This window comes from Homalodisca vitripennis, chromosome 4 (assembly GCF_021130785.1).
Source record: "Homalodisca vitripennis isolate AUS2020 chromosome 4, UT_GWSS_2.1, whole genome shotgun sequence".
In the NCBI taxonomy this organism is placed as follows: Eukaryota; Metazoa; Arthropoda; class Insecta; order Hemiptera; family Cicadellidae; genus Homalodisca; species Homalodisca vitripennis.
The window spans coordinates 200,415,441-200,433,244 of NC_060210.1; the positions used below are offsets into that span (position 1 = coordinate 200,415,441).

General features: G+C 39.3%; 1 protein-coding gene across 4 annotated transcripts in view; it reads right to left on the bottom strand.

The window, feature by feature from the left end:
* LOC124360889 (growth factor receptor-bound protein 14-like) overlaps window positions 1–17,804 on the bottom strand; it is a 426,402-nt gene that overhangs the window by 239,933 nt on the left and 168,665 nt on the right. For all 4 annotated transcript variants that reach the window (XM_046814869.1, XM_046814872.1, XM_046814871.1 and 1 more), the window contains exon 2: window positions 5,737–5,879. In XM_046814869.1, coding sequence (XP_046670825.1) covers window positions 5,737–5,879 — 143 coding nt within the window. The remainder of the gene's footprint in view (window positions 1–5,736; window positions 5,880–17,804) is intronic.

Here is a 17,804-nt window from a genome sequence, read left to right on the forward strand (position 1 = left end):
TGTATTGTAGCGGTATCACCTGATTGTGCAGGCGCTTAAGTCAGTAATTACGTCTGCAACACGAGTGCACACGATTGTACTTAGAGTCTCAAGAGAGGCGATTAACGCCTTGCATTTGCCTCTATGCAACGAGCCGGGGTCGTCTTGACTCGCCTACACAACTATGACTAAATGTCACTCAGTTGTCAAGCTAACTGTTTTAATCTATTATCCCGGGTATCACTGAAGCACTTCTGATCATTACTCAGCAGTAAGGTAAATGGAGTAATGAAACAGTGTAATGTGACATTGACTTTCTTAACTACGAGACAGAAGTATCGTTACTGCGGACGACTCACTGCTGAAGAACTGCAAACCGGTGTGCGCCCCGAGTCTCCTGATCACTTGTTGGAGAATATAATCTAAACGCAGATCCGGACATAGGTGACGGATTTCGGACATAAACCTTCATGTAGGTGCAAACCGTTACCGTCGTAAAGGCAGCGATGTGGGGTAGACCTACTGAGGTAATTTATTCTCTCATAACTTACAGAAGATGACCAGTTGACCAACATTGAGCTGCTTCATTGTCATCCTCTCGAGAAGATTCCATCTCCCGCCCTACCACCGGCTCCCGTGGTGGGGAGGGGGGGACCTCTGACCTCCGCGTTAAGGATCCCACGCGCCTGTCCATCAGCACGTCCGCCTGTAGGCTCCCACCACGAGCAACCGGAGCCGTGTAATTGAAGGTACCGCCACCGGCCACCAGGAGGCGTTCACATTCTCGTGTCGTCTGCTACACTACACGGGGCTGTCGACCTCTGGTTATCAACGGCCGCCGCGCCGCTCCACCACTACGTACGCCGCCATCTTTGTTTACAAATACTCCACGCCTCTACATGTCTCTTGTACTACGCGAACAGGTCATCGCCTTTACCTACTTTGTTATTAGGTATAGATCGTCTTACTGAAGCATTTGGGAAACGTTTTCACAATAATATTTACACTTACGTTAACCTTGTGCACTGTACATGTACCTTATGTATTATAGGCCACGTGGTCACTACGTACGATCTACAAGGGAAGGTTAGGTACGTGAGGGATAATGTTTGGATTCTAATCTGTTCGAACGATATCATTTCTAAAACAAACCTCATCACTGAAATGTTCGCAGCAGATAAGAAGAGAGGAAGATTAGCCTATTGCCATGGAAGATTAAAGGTAATTATGTGTTAGGTTACTGACCTGAAGAAGAAATCAGATTTCAGATGTCGAAACGTAGTGTTACTGATTTTTTGTATCGCTGAACGATGGCAAATGTCCGGAAAAATCCTGCTTCCTCCACAATCCTCCCATAGTCAAAAATAAACTTCAAACAAAGAAGGATGATTAATGTTGAACATCGGTTAATGAGCAAATTGCAGCATCTAGGAGGGGTTCAACATTGACCTTTGTCCATGACATTTTAAAGCTGAGGATCAAATATGTGGAAAAGGCAGCAGGTAAGAAGACACCAAGATGGGCCTTTCTCCATGGAATTTTAGTGCTGAGCATCAATTATGTGGAAAAGGCAGCAGGTAAGAAAACACCAAGATGAGCCTTTCTCCATGAAATTTTAATGCTGAGGATCAAATATGTGGAAAAGGCTGCAGGTTAGAAGACACCAAGATCGGCTTTTGTCCATGAAAGATTCATGTTTAGCATAACGTATAAGCAAAAGGTTTTGAAGTTCTAAAGTAATGCTGTTTTAAATTTGACAAAATAGGTTTAAGTGCGTAACCCACATAAACAATTGCTGGTTTACAGTAATAGGCTTCCTTGAGACAGGACGTTGCCGTACATTTACTTGTTTATGTTTCACCACAATTTGCACCGGACAACGTACACCAAACTGGTCTCTCTACTAATCCAGACTCTCCCCCCCCCCAACACCGGTCCGGCCCGATGGGTCAGTACCCGAGTCATCGAGCGCCTCGCCTCAACCGTCGCGTCGGTTTGTTGTGGTCTGAGGTCATTGCCCCAAGTCACCGCTCCACGGTGTTCACCGCTCACCAGTATCATCAACGGAACCGTAGCCGTGTAGCCTTGCCTCGCCCGTCCGCCATCTTGTGGTATTCTCGCTCTCGCTGCGCCACGCGTGTCATCCAAAATTACCGGGACCTCGTGGCCCACTGCTTCCCATCCTTGGGCCTTGGTCTTGGCCGCAGGTCAAAATCCTTTCTAATGCGTGCTTAATGTTTACGAATGTAGGCAAATCTTCTATCAAACAGGCTAGTGTAGCGTTAGGTGCCGGAACATGCATGCCCTCGCTGTTATCTTTCGTGTTACTTTCAAATTAAGTAATATTCAATTATCTTTGGATTTCTTTTGATCATGAGATGCATCCACCTTCACACTACTATACCCCTGACTGCTATCGTAGGCCTGTCATGTGGCAGCCAATGACCTTGGATGACTTAACGTGATTGATCTAATTAAGGCTTCGTTTTAATTGCGGACCAATGTATAAGATCTAATGTGATAACATGCTGAATTTGGATTGGGGACAAAGTACTGACGAGTCTCCAAACCCAGAGCTTGAGAAATCCAAGAATCATTTCTTTGTTTCAAGTATGTTTTGACAATGGAAGGATTGTGAAGGAAACAGGACTTTCTGGACACTTAACATCGTTCAGTTGTAGGTAGGTGGTTGACGACTGCAGACGTATTGTGACCTGTATTCTGTAGCTCAGTTTGAATAAATAGTGTTTAATTTTTATCAAGTGCATGTTTTATAGATAGTGAAGTTGACACACAACATGGTGGTTGTGATTCCTAACTTGCGTGTCACAACGCTCTGGTATTTTTCGTTTATTTTAACCTAGTTTGTAATTATGTGTTAGGTTGATTATTTACCTGAAGAAGAGATCAAATTGCAGATCTCGAAACGTAGTATCAATGGACGATGGCAAATGTCCGGAAAATCCTGTTTCCAAGAATCATGTAAGCACTGTTGACAAGATCATTGTTGTCAAGAACTGTTCTCGTTAGCGGCGGCGACGACAGCTGGTGCTGGCCTCAAGGTCACCTTGGACACGCTGCACTGCCTTCTTTGTCGCCGGAGAATCGTATTACAGTACCACGGTCGGCGTTCTCCGCGCAACAATGGCGTCCCCGGATTTCCAATTACGTAACCGATTATCGATTTTCGGCTCTCCGAAAACGATTTTTTCTGTGAAATCTGATGGAGGAAAATGTCCATGGGATGGTTCCACTAACCGAATTCATTTTAAAAGGGATCACCAAACACTATCAAATCACACAATTGTTGCTCTTATCCGAGTTTTATATGGTCGTATCCCTGCAGTCCTTCCCAGATACTTCCCAAGTGACACAGTTCGTAATTATCAGGGACCCTTCCCAAGTGTCTCAGTTCGTAATTATCAGGCGCCCTTCACAAGTATCTCAATTCGTAATTATCAGGCACTCTTCACAAGTGTCTCAGTTCGTAATTATCAGGCACCCTTCACAAGTGTCTCAGTTCGTAATTATCAAGGCACCCTTCACAAGTGTCTCAGTTCGTAATTATCAGGCACCCTTAACAAGTGTCTCAGTTCGTAATTATCAGGCACCGTTCACAAGTGTCTCAGTTCGTAATTATCAGGCACCGTTCACAAGTGTCTCAGTTCGTAATTATCAGGCACCGTTCACAAGTGTCTCAGTTCGTAATTATCAGGCACCGTTCATAAGTGTCTCAGTTCGTAATTATCAAGCACCTTTCACAAGTGTCTCAGTTCGTAATTATCAGGCACCCTTAACAAGTGTCTCAGTTCGTAATTATCAGGCACCCTTAACAAGTGTCTCAGTTCGTAATTATCAAGCACCTTTAACAAGTGTCTCAGTTCGTAATTATCAGGCACCCTTAACAAGTGTCTCAGTTCGTAATTATCAGGCACCGTTCACAAGTGTTTTAGTTCGTAATTATCAGGCACCGTTCACAAGTGTCTCAGTTCGTAATTATCAAGCACCTTTCACAAGTGTCTCAGTTCGTAATTATCAGAGACCCCAATTTTCAGGATATTGAATAATATTACCGAAATGTAACAAAATAAGTCTGATATGTTTGAGGTAACTTGTCATTAATTCTTGGATATATGTGAAGTGTGTGGATTCTTGGTCTGATGGAGTGGAATCTTTCAGTAAGCAATAACAAGAGGATAGACTGTTAGAATACTCCAAAATGAGAATAAGGTTATAAAAATTAAAGCTGAAATTTTCACTAAGCAAACTAACGTGTCTTCAACCTCCACCAACCGCGGCAGCGAAGGAATGTGACAAGTGAAACAGTTCCAGGAAGTCTGGGAGAAACCACCTGCAGCTCGGAACCAAATTGCCTGAAGTCACGTGTCAGACAGACCTGAACAGCCTCATACTTGGAGTCCAAGGTAATAATGTGATGTGATTGTAGGTAACGATGATTGTAGTACAATCAAACGACCACTAACAACGAGAAAACCCATTTTAGATTAAGGCAGTCTCAAGGTCAACAGTACAATTACACGGCTTGGAATATTCCTGGGATTGTTTATGTGCAGAGCTCTCACAGTTGTATAAAACCTGACAAGACAGGCTCAGTAGGAGACAGTTGTTCTGCACATGAGGGCGACATGTCGCGTGACGTGAAAACCTCAGGGGTTAGTTGTGCATCCACCAGTCTTTACCGAAGATACGAGAACAGTCTACTGTAATTTGTCAGATGCCGTGCAGAAATAACAAGATGGCAAGAATTTTAAAGGTGATACGCCAGTAGTAACTTTACAGATTATTTTAGAAACCATCGCGACTTCTTTGTAAACGAGAGATTGTGTGTACTTGGTATTACGTAACAGACTACTTCAAGAAATGAAAGGGATTTTAACACTTAGTCTGGCTCGTCACGATTACATCAGCTGACAAGGAAAACGTCAGGGATTGTTTTAGAATTACCTCCTATGTACATAATCATTTATTCGAGACAGAAATTTGTAAATGTGTGAGGAATAAAGACACCATACTAGTGTCTTAATTACCCCAGATATATCGAAGTAAACTGTTATTAAAATCTTAAGAGGGTTCTGTTTCGTTAACTATATCAACTGTTTTTAAGATGAGTAATTTAATGATCATGTATCCCACACGATCAACGATAAGAAGAACGTATAACCAACCGCAAAAATTCCTCTAAAAGCAAAATGAAATTAACGTTCAGAAATGTTATGGGCATTGACTGAGGCAAAAGTCAGACATTGACTTGGAAAACCCAATAATTTATCAACTACTGCTCTAAGAATCCCCCATTAATATTATAAACTGTTCAGTACCTAGTTTACTGATATCAATACACTACATAAAGACATAACAGTCACCAGTAAACCTACACTGTTAATAAGTACCACGCTATTAAAACACATAATTTACATCCTACCAAAATACATGCAGGGGCGTAACCAGGACCTGGCTTTGGGGGGTAAAGGTTGAATCTGTTTGAAGATCTCACTACAACCCAGGGTGTATGAAATAAATTTAAGTACCATTTAACATGAATAAATTAGACAAGCTTGGTTTAAATTTAAATATGTATCTACAGAATTTTAAACAAGTTGTTATACGAATATTCTTAGGGGTTTTCTGTTAAGGCGGGGGGGGGGGGTTTCTTCCCCCTTTAGTCTCATCACTAATTACTTGGAAGATATTCTAAGACTATTCTAAACATGAACCTTGAGGCTGTAACCGACTTACGTCTTTGTCGTTGTTCTCCTTGTCGTCGTAGCGGTTGGAGAGCTCGCCCATAGACGCCGCGACGCTGGGCAGACGCTCGTAAGAGGCGGACACCGCCTGTACGCAGGCACACTTCATCCTCATGCCCAACCCGCTCAGGCAGTCTGCAACACAGAGACAACAGTTCAATGAAGTGGCAACATTTATGTGTTCTTTTCCATTGTACACAGGCACACTTCATCCTCATGCCCAACCCGCTTCAAAGGCAGTCTGCAACACAGAGACAACAGTTCAATGAAGTGGCAACATTTATGTGTTCTTTTCCATTGTACGCAGGCACACTTCATCCTCATGCCCAACCCGCTCAGGCAGTCTGCAACACAGAGACAACAGTTCAATGAAGTGGCAACATTTATGTGTTCTTTTCCACTGTACACAGGCACACTTCATCCTCATGCCCAACCCGCTCAGGCAGTCTGCAACACAGAGACAACAGTTCAATGAAGTGGCAACATTTATGTGCTCTTTTCCACTGCACGTACCTGTTCATATTATACCAGCACAGTTTATCACTAACTATTTCAAGTAAGCGATGGACTAAGAACAGTTTATAACTTCCAAGATGTTATAAAAATGTACTTTATTGCTGAAATTAATACCAGTATACTTATAGTTTAGTCGTAGTTAATAAACCAGCACAATAAAACAAAACATCTCACTAAAATAAACTGGTATTCAAAAGTAAATATAATTTTACTGTAACTGTATAAAACTTGTATATGCATAAACTAGAATACGTACTTGCTCAATAAAGTCCGAATTTGATTTCGTATTGAGTAATTCATTACGTATATTGTTCTCCATTGTTTGAGTTATTTTCTCTTTTTAGGGGTTTTATAGATTACAATATGCAAGATTTAAGCCTGTACAATTCGCAAGTATAATAATCTCAATTACTTCAGCAAACCAAAAGCAGAAGTAAAGACGTAACAGACAAACGAGAGGTGAACACACGAAACGTCCAGTGAAAGGCGCTGCCCGTGATCGCATATCACATCAGTATTCCAGAAGTTGAGTTCCAAACAATAATTTGTTGCTGCAGCGGTTCCGGCGGGAACAGAGGGCCAAGGAAATATTACAACTTCCGCATCCTGCCGTTCTTCGGGAAATTGGGGAGGTTTGGTCAGAGGGAACTGCGGAATTGAGGCGTTTCCTGTGTTGGAGCGATTTACTGAGTCCAGAGTCGGATTGGCGTGGGAAGAATGTTGTGCTTCTAGTATTGCGTGTCTGGTCATTTAGTTAAGATTTTAGTGCAGTGCATTACAGCGTGTGAAATGATGAATAATGCCAACAGTGGAAGCGCCACTCTGTCCCTATCTACTACTTGTCATTACGCGATATAAGTAGGTTCAGATTAGGTTATCATAAATATGTTAATAGTAGTACCTTTACGACCGCTCACGTGATCTGATCTAGAATGTGGGTACTATCTGGAGGAATATTTTTCTTCATTTGCCAGAAGTGAAGTAAAGGGATGTATATCTTCATTTGCCAGAAGTGAAGTAAAGGGATGTATTTCTTCATTTGCCAGAAGTGAAGTAAAGGGATGTATTATCTTCATTAGCCAGAAGTGAAGTAAAGGGATGTATATCTTCATTTGCCAGAAGTGAAGTAAAGGGATGTATATCTTCATTTGCCAGAAGTGAAGTAAAGGGATGTATTTCTTCATTTGCCAGAAGTGAAGTAAAGGGATGTATTTCTTCATTTGCCAGAAGTGAAGTAAAGGGATGTATTTCTTCATTTGCCAGAAGTGAAGTAAAGGGATGTATTTCTTCATTTGCCAGAAGTGAAGTAAAGGGATGTATTTCTTCATTTGCCAGAAGTGAAGTAAAGGGATGTATTTCTTCATTTGCCAGAAGTGAAGTAAAGGGATGTATATCTTCATTTGCCAGAAGTGAAGTAAAGGGATGTATTTCTTCATTTGCCAGAAGTGAAGTAAAGGGATGTATTTCTTCATTTGCCAGAAGTGAAGTAAAGGGGATGTATTTCTTCCGCACTTTTCATAAGTGCGGGGTGGCGACGCCACCGAGGGTCCCACTGGTGGCCAGGGACATTTCCGATCGGTACTTTCCCGACTTCAGATCACGTGCCTGATCATCCAACGTGATCTGACGTAGGAAAAGTACCGGTTTAGTGGCAGATCGTCCAACTTTTTCTATTTATAATACGCACGTATGTATGTCGCGTGACAACAAATAGTGGACAGGGACAGACTGGCCTCCGGATCCAGCGCGAACAGGTTACAATTAATCGAGCCCGGTATAGTAGATGTATGAGAGCTATTGTTGACACAGTACTCAGGAAGTCGGGTGTGAGTAATGGCGCCCACGCCACGTCTACTCCACGACCTTGCCGAGTATGTCAACCGGACACAGGACAACCGGTTCATGGCGGAATTTGGCTCGACAACCGGTCCGCAGGTTGGCGGGAAATTTTAGGTTTGTATTGGTGGGTGTATGACTAATCGATTCCGTAAATGACTATATTTGCAGGTGCGTGTTGGGCCAACGCCATTCGTCGCGATAAATCGTTTAGGAAGAGATATCTTTACATCAAATATCGTTTACTATTAATTTATAAGCAAATGGAAGAAATATTAAAAACCTTTACGCTCGTGGCAAGATAATTTGGAAAAAATTCAATTTGCGTGGAATTCGAGAATTTAAAAAATTATTTTTGCCTAAGTTAAAATATGTTCCGTTTCTTCAAAAATTAAACAACCTACGGAAAATATTTTTGGACGTTCACCGGTATTGGTAGCCGCGTTTCACACTTAGACACCATACGGCTATATCCACAGGCATCGTTTGACGAAACTACGATAAAAGGATAACAGTAATTAATTATTTAAATTTAGCGCGAAACACAATCCAATTTGTCCCCCGACGGTTACAAATTACTACATTTATGCATTCCTACCCATTCATAGCACTTTCTTAACTTAATAATTATACAATAAACTAAAATAAAACAATACGGATATATCCGTATGTCGCGATTAGAGGAATTCCTGCGTTACGAAACGGATATATCCGTCTACCACGTTTTAATGTTTAATAAAAAACAAGTATGAAGTTGGATAGTAATATATCCAATTGTTGTAAAGATGGATATTTCCCATATAGAGTCTACGTTTGGATAAAATAAAATTAACCTTAAGGGTCATGCGGCCGGATGTTAGCTTTAATTTGTCCTGTAGAAGCGGTGTGGTTGGGCGCATCCTTTATACGCTGTCGAAACCTACAACACGATGACAATCAGTACTAAAAGCATATAAAATGTTTTAGAGGTGTTTACGAGAAACGTTTTTTTGTATATTATTTCAACCAAACACTTTTTAACTGCGAGTGCGGCCGAATGTATGGGTTCCAGGAAAGGTGACATGAACAAGGAAAAGACCAGTTCCAGGTAAAACGTTAACAAGCTTTCCTTTACACAAACAAGCGAAATACGCCGTGAGAACGATTTGTGTACGCGAGTCAATTGATTAATTTTCTAACGACTCTACAGATATACACCAACACATTCTGCTCTGTGTTATAATAAGTTACTATTCGATTGAATAAGGACGACAGAAATATATGTATCCTGATATATTTTTATGGTGGGTAAACGAGTTTCCGTACTACAGAGAGTACACGACAACCACCACCATATTGTAACTGACGATTCCAGTCAGTGTGCCATATAGTGGTACTACACGTGGTTTCACACAACACTTGCATACAAATTGACCCACTGGTGGGAGAGACTCCGCAAACGCTCAGCCAACTAAACTTGTAGTGCTTAGGTTAGGTTAGGTTTAAATGTGTGAATACGTGTTAAGGGATCCAACCTAGATTTCAAAGTCAATACATTTATTGTAACATTTCCTTGTACATCTTCTGAACACAGAGGTGAGTCCACTTCTTTGCAAAACCACACAAATAAAGTTAAACTGGTTTACCCAGTGACAAAGCTCTACTGATTATCAAGGTCCAAAAGGTAGACCGTCTGTTTTAATGATAATACCCCTAGTCTTAAGCAAACACCCCTGTAAGTATATAAGTGCACATATAATTGCGTACTGTACCACTGTTATCCAGTACCAAATTTCAATACTCTAGATCTTCGGTAAGTCAGATTAAAACCGATAAAACATTTTGTATTTAATAGAAAAGAAAGTTGTTATAGAATCCGGAGATCCTCAAGGAAGTGTACTTGGTCCATTTTTATACTTACTATATACCGCTGACCTCCCAGAAAATGAACATACTCAAATTGCAACTTTCGCAAACATTTGAACTATCGTATACGAAATCCATGCACATTACAGTCCGTGTTTAAATAGTAGGCTGAATCAGTAAAAAAACCGAGTAAACATTGTTTTACCGATATCTTGCTATGAAGATGTCACTGCAGGTTGACATAACATATCCGTTATATTTTTAGCTATCGAGTACTATTTAAATTATTTTATTCTGGATTTTTGGTGTTATGAGATCTATAGTATTTATTTTCTTTTTCGTTACTTGTTGTTGCAGTTGTTACTTTTTTGTTTTGTTTTGTAAACTGTTACTTTTATAACATATTTATCAGTAACAACTACAGTATGTTACTGATAAATAGTTATAAGTATAGTTTGTATGTGCCTATACGCTACTGTCAACTATTGATTCACATTTTATTATTTGCCATCTAATTTTCATCTTATTGTAAAATGGTCTGTACCGTTGGAATAAACAAATAAATATCCATGCCTTGTATGAGACCATCTCATCCGGCAAAGTAATAATTTCATCACATGTGTGGACAAATGTCATACCCCTTTATTAACCTTCACATTATACTCGGTTTACTCATTTGTTTATATTGTAATTGCCAGCGTGGTCACATATAAGACGATTGTAAAAAAGTCACTTTTTGAGACGCAGAAATCAAGACTTTCAAAACGAACGGTGTTTAAAATTTTCAATAGCGATTAAGAGGCAGTACAGATACAGTTTCGTACAGAATTTCAACCCTCTAGATCAACACATAAGGCGCTTATCATGCGTACAGACGGACAGAAATCTGATTTCGTTCTCAATAACTGGCGGGTGAGGATTCGGTGAACGCCTGAACGCTCAACTATAACATAGGGAACAGAACTGGATCCTATTCTGAATCCTTAGAAGGATATATAATCAAGGGCTGGATGCAGCTACAGCCAGAAGACCTTGGTTTAAAGAGAGTAAGGTTAAGGTTTTAATGTTCATAGCTTTGTAGGTACGTTTGAATATTCTCGTATTCCCGAACAAACTTGATAACTTATGGACATTTTAACTTATTTCAGTATTTTTTAAGCTACGGTTTTGGATTAGATGAGCGTAGCACATTTTTGCGCACTAACAGTGACTTCAAAAATAATTAACCAAAAATTTAGTCGAGTAATAATCATAATGGTTAACCAGTTCAGTAAATCAAATTTAATTAGCAAAACTTACGAAACTATAAACTAATGTGAATCAAAAACTAAATGTAGAATTTAAAAAAATTACATCCAGCCTAACATTTTTGTTACCCCTTTCAAAGGTAAAACAATTAATTGTCACCTTTAGTAATTCGTAAATTGGCGACCATATTGATATTAATCTCGTAGGACACACCAGTTTACCAATTAACACTTGGACAAAATACAGCAAGGAAGGTTACTTATCAACACTTTTATTAGGTTTCTTAACGATCTTGTATCTTGTCAATTTTATCATTGAAATTCACATACATAACAATCTCACTACATAAACTCGGAAACCCCTGAGTTCATATAAGTCTCTTGCAACCAACAAGACCTGATTTTAAAATTATTTAAGGTTAAAAATATTATGTAGGCTTATAAGAAATCTAGTAGGCAATGTTTACCAATATAGATGCAGACATCTTTAGAGGTAAGGATTTGATAAAAAAGAATTGTATTTTTCGAGGTCCGTGCAATGTTGATCACACAGCTGATCGCAAGCCTCAGAGCCTTGCGTCAGCCTCGAGTCAGCATTGCCTCAGTGGCCTACTGGCCTACATGACCTAACCTAACCTAACCTAACCTATAACCGTGTACACTGCTGAGGCCCGTGCTGTGCTGACTCAACACGACGATTAATTGCCGTTGATATATCGATGGATGCGAAAAAATACATACCTACTTTTTTAGGGTACACCTACTTTCATTAGGTTTATTTTATACCCCCCCCCCCCCCCCTAGGCTACATACAATTTAAGGACAGTTACTTGCCACGTCTCAATTTGACGAAGATCCTTGCAACCCGACATTAGGTACTGTATGTGTACAGGAAACATAGAAAATATGATAAAATAACTACTAATTTATTAATAATTATCGACACAGTTAACTGCTGATAAATAATTAAAAAATTAAAAAAATTACGAGACGATACCAAAAAAACGAGCAATGGGTGTTAGCCACCAGTATACACGCTCGGTAGTTGCTACTAACTGAGTATAAACTAAAGAATATTCCTCATTTATTTCTATAATAAATAATTAGCAGCATATTTTGCGCAATTACGTGTTACTTTAAGTATGACGGTACTTTTCGTAATGTGTTTCTGAGTATCCAGAAAAAGATATTTGAGTTCGCAGCAATAACTCCAGTATTATTTTGAGCCAAATAATAATAATAATTCAATCAATGAAATAAAAATTCAAATATTGATCATGTTATTATCGATGTACAGTAGGCATATTCTTAGTACCGTGCCACGTACATGGCGCACTTATAAAAGTGCACGAAATTGAATTAATTTGTAAAACTCGATAAAGAACGCTTTTTTATTTGTTTTAATCGTTCTTGCTAATCACTAATGGACCTGGGCAAGTTGGCATTTACTGAAACTCGCTGACATATTATGAAAAGGAAAATATGATGTACTTGAGACAAAGAAGATTACTCTCTCGACAATACCTAAGGAGCAGAAGTAACGTGAGAGATACAACTGTACAAGTACACTAATTCTACCCCCTCCCCCCCTCTCAACCTCCCACGTCTTCACAGTAAGAAGACTTATGGTAGGCAATTAGTGCCGCTAAAATACTTCTTAGGCGGGGGATTTATGGCAGCGTCTGTTTACTTATTAAGAGACGTCTCTAACAGCGACGCTCTAGAGTCGCCACACGCGATGCCACCATCATGCCGTAATTCGGGTCGACGCTACTCGCTACTCGTGCAGCGCAGGTGGTGTGATACCGTAATGGTCTGTGAGAGTAGCAGGTGTGTCTTCACAGTTACAGTAATATCCTCTTTGTAGCGCTCTCAATAATATAATGTTGAGGCTCAAGATTCACGTTAGGGAATATTCAAGGTAAAACTTCTGGTTTTCGTAGTATATAACTTTACTAGCACTACTACTTCAACGCCGAGTTAAAAAGTCGAAGATTTGAAATTATCTTACTCAATTATCAATAAATTGACTTCTTATTTTTAGGCTACGCGGCCGATGTTAAATATAACCAAAGTTTCCAGGTTCACACCTCGTAGAAACACAATCATAAACTTGCCCATGAAAAGCCAACTGTAGTCGATATACCTTATACCACCAGTACAGAACCAATAATGTTCATCCGCTTATTAAGGTGAGTGGAGGTTGAGTTGTACTGTGATTGGCTGGATCTGAACCAATCAACAATTAACATGGCTTCTTGATCTTAAACCGCTGGTTGAATTCACAGCTTTATGTGGTTTTACATAATCACTAAAGTGAAATACGAGGAAGCCACCAGACAAAAAAAAGGAAAAAATGCAAACGAAACAGGGGTGACAAAAATCAAACAAATCAATGACCTTTCAGTGATAATTGTATTATTGGCAAAACAGACTCAAAAGTTCATCAATTCTGCTGTAAGGTTGCGTCATATTCAAATAGTTTAAATCAAATGCACAACATATTTCTTGCTGTACTTTAATTTGTCAGCTAGAGAATCTAAAAGATATATAATTTAACCAAAAATAATACACTCAGATTTGTCAATAATTTTCTCATCAAAAATAATAAAGATCTCTGGAAACAATGTGTAAAGGAATAAATACAAGGGGAAATTCAAAGATCCAATTAAATACGTCTTCACCGACATGATTTCCTTTAGAATTATTAAACTTTATATTTTGTTTTTAACCGCCACCTCTAAAATGTGTAAAAACTTACAATACATTAATTGAAATGAACGGTTTACGCAATTTCAGTTTCATCTCGAAATCTCGGATGAAGGTCCTCCAGAGGCTGTTGCAAGCCATTCGCCGGATGGACACATGCACGCGCCAGGACACTAACACGTGTTTTGTGTGTTGATTACCACCGGGCGCCGACAGGATTTCCCGACCTACCTCACACACAATATGTTATTGTTTGAAACAGGTAATGGCATATGAGGAAAGTAGTTTCTTGGCATCGTCACAAAGAAAAAACAAAGTTTTGCTTCATACTCCATAAAGCCCGTTCGAAAGTCTAGAGCACACTTTTCTACGCCATGGAGCAGTGAAGGAAGGTCAACAAGAAGGATAAGACCTATTGTAGTGTTATCCAACACGGGAAAGACCTACACAGTAGAGAGTAAGTGGGTCAGGGAGCCGCAACAGTGAAAGTGAGAAAGTAGCGACTGCGCAGTTGAGTTTGGGAACAACATTGGCTCCAGCGATGCACATTGTAGTACTCCACACTAATTCCTAGTGCGTACTCCTGTGGCACCAGGGAGATACTATCTACAACAGTATTGTCTACAAGGAAAACACCGATGTACACAAATGGAATATAGCAAGTGGGTCATGGAGCCGCAACAGTGAGAGTGAGAAAGTAGCGACTGCGCAGTTGAGTTTGGGAACAGCATTGGCTCCAGCGATGCACATTGTAGAACTCCACACTGATTCCTAGCGCGTACTCCTGTGGCACCTGGGAGATACTATCTACAACAGTATTGTCTACAAGGAAAACACCGATGTACACAAATGGAATATAGCAAGTGGGTCATGGAGCCGCAACAGTGAAAGTGAGAAAGTGAGGACGGCCGCTGCGTAGTTGGGAATGGGAATCGTGTTGGCTCCAATGATGCGCAATGATGAGGTCTATTCAATTTTCATGTGAAAAATTAATATACTAAACAAAGGCGTTAATGAGGTGCGTGAAATAATTTCATATTGCACATTTAATTGAAATATTTAATGTATTAACTGTTTTAATGAATTTGGTATTGTAAAAAATATCAAAAACTTTGTATGTTGGTTTTTATTTTTGATAGGTTCAAATAATGGTAAGAATATTCTATGTTTTATATTGTAAGTTTTAATTTATATAATAACTTTAGGGTATGTCTAATACTGATAGTAGCAAGTTTGTGAGTTGAAGAAAACTAATTCTAAATAAGCTCTTTTAAGATATTTGTGACATTATTTTTAATTACGAGTAAAACTGTTTAGAAGATTTGCATTATGTAAATAATCTTAAAAGCTTAAGATTGGTAAAACGTTTTGAACTTATAAAAACTAAAATTTGAAGATTTTCCACATTTTTTGGAGGACGGCATAAATTGCAGTATGAACACGTAATGGAAATGCAAATTATACGAGTAGCTGGTTTGGGTAAGATGGCCACAGTCGATATGTTAGCAATTAATATATCAGTCTGTTATTATATCAGCCAGTGAAGTGTTATTATATCAAACATATGAAGCATAAAGATTAATTGGCACTCTAAAGAAAAGATTAATCGTTTGCAATATTGAATGTTGTGAGGATTGAAATATGAAGCTTTTGAAAGGGTAAACAATTCTAGATTGTCCATTCTTACGGGTTATATTTTTTTAAGTCCACAAACTTAAAACCAACGGCCATAATGATAATAATAATTATATCGGCGAGAGCCAACGATATACATACTAAAAAGGCGACTTTCAGTAAATTTTCTTGTTCTCTGAAGATAATCAAATTTGTATGCATAACATATTTCAAAATATCACAATAAGTTTGCGTAACAAATTACTTCATACTTTTACTACATACCAGAAACGGGAACGAATATTTTTAGAATAAGTCAATCTCAATCCAGTCCTTTAAATAATACGAACAATCTGTTCTATAACAGAAAATTTGATAGGACATATGTGTTCAAGAAGAAATAAATAAAGTATCAACAGCATCAAAAGTTCACACAACAATGCTATTCATATTTGTGCGAAGAGAAACATTTCATAATCTACGCTTGTCGATCGGATCAACTGCCTGCCGAGCCTAAAATACCGTCAGTCCGTGATGTAACCTCAATTCCTCCAGCTATCGTGATCTCATCTCTACGGTCGTAGGAAGGCACAGAGAATGTGGATCAAGGAACACTCATACGTTTCTGTTTATGAAGTTGTGGCGCACCACGATTCACTGCTACTGCGCTTTTGTTATTGCTGTCTTAACATGTTCAGTGTACACTGCAGAGAGAGAAAGTACAATAAACAAATAAATAAATGCTGTAAAACGGAAATGCACGAGCAGTGTATCTGGGCCAAGACCGGGGACTACGACGTAACTGCTCTATTCTGGTCAACCGAGCTTTATGAGCAATTCTTCCAGACTTCGGTATACCCAGAACTTGCTATTTCTAGAATGAATTAAGAATAATCTTTCCTATTATACATTCACAAAACACACAAGCATTCAACAGTAGCATAAACGCGGTTTCATTCGAAATTTACTGAATTACATTATTAATTTTTATAAACAATTTTATTAGAGAAATTACTAGTGTAATTTAAAAATTTTCTACAATGAATTCTTTAGGTGTAATTTACCAACGACCTTATTTTTAAATTATGCACCATTACGTGGTCATTTTTAATGTGCATTGGAAATAAAAATGGGACTAGAACGTTACATTGAGGAAGCCCAACGAAGCGAAAAGAAAAAATATGGCATTATTTTCTAATCTCTGTAAGAAAACCCTTGGAATATAGGGACATACTTAAGTGTTTCACTAGGTGACGTCACTAATGTCAAACTCCAGTCTCCCGCAGCGTCACCTCAGTGTCGTAGACTGAGGTAACACGGTCACGGGTCGTACCACAGCGCGGTGACTGCATTGGGGCCAAGAGCAGGCCGAGAAACTGCGCACTGCTCCCCGTCTTCCAGTAGATAGATGTCTGGTTTATACCCTCCTGTTAAACCTACCACTGGGCACAGCAAAATCCGATGTGTCACTTAAATCTGGACAACCTTATGGACGTCTAGGAGCGCCACATCACTAACCGCAAATGTCGAGATTCTAGGGTGCAAGGGTAATTCAATAGGTCTAGCCCTAGACGGCAGTTGGAGTTTGGTGGGGTTCGTTCCCTAACCTAAGAAGTTCTTGCTAGCCTCAACAAGGGTGTGCCACCCACTGCCTACTTTGACTGGAGAGGCTGGTTCAGAGCTGGCCTTCCCTTCTTCCGGGGAGACATGACTTTGAGATTAGTGCCCTAATTCTTCCTCATGGATCTCGATAGGAGGCGGCTCCTACCCCCTAACCTTACCCATCCAGAATATCCTGTGTCTCCGGAAGCAACGCTAAGGTCCTTATAGGACTAAGTGTAATTTAAAAGCTTCTTGTCTTAAGAGAACAAAAAAGTTTAAATCTGGGCAGCCTCGCACAGTAAACCGAATGTCAAGTTTAACAACGCTAAAAGTTAGGACATAAAGATCGGAAGCTACTACGTCAACATAAACATAAACAATTCAAGTTGAATATTTAAAATTCTATCCAGATACGATAAACGCATAATGCAAAATATGAACTGCTGGCTGGACATACTCCTCCAGAATAACAGTTGATTTTGACACGAGTTCGAATAGATCTGATCCACAGACTTGTGACATATGAGACAATCAAGAGTTTAAATTTAAATTATTTAACACTGTTTCTGAATCGTAATAAAACACCATAATATTAACTTTATAATCCAGCAGTCGAGCCCATCGTCGTCTAGTTTAATGCGAAGCCAATCACATATATTATAGTCCTATCAAAGTCTTACGACTTGGACAA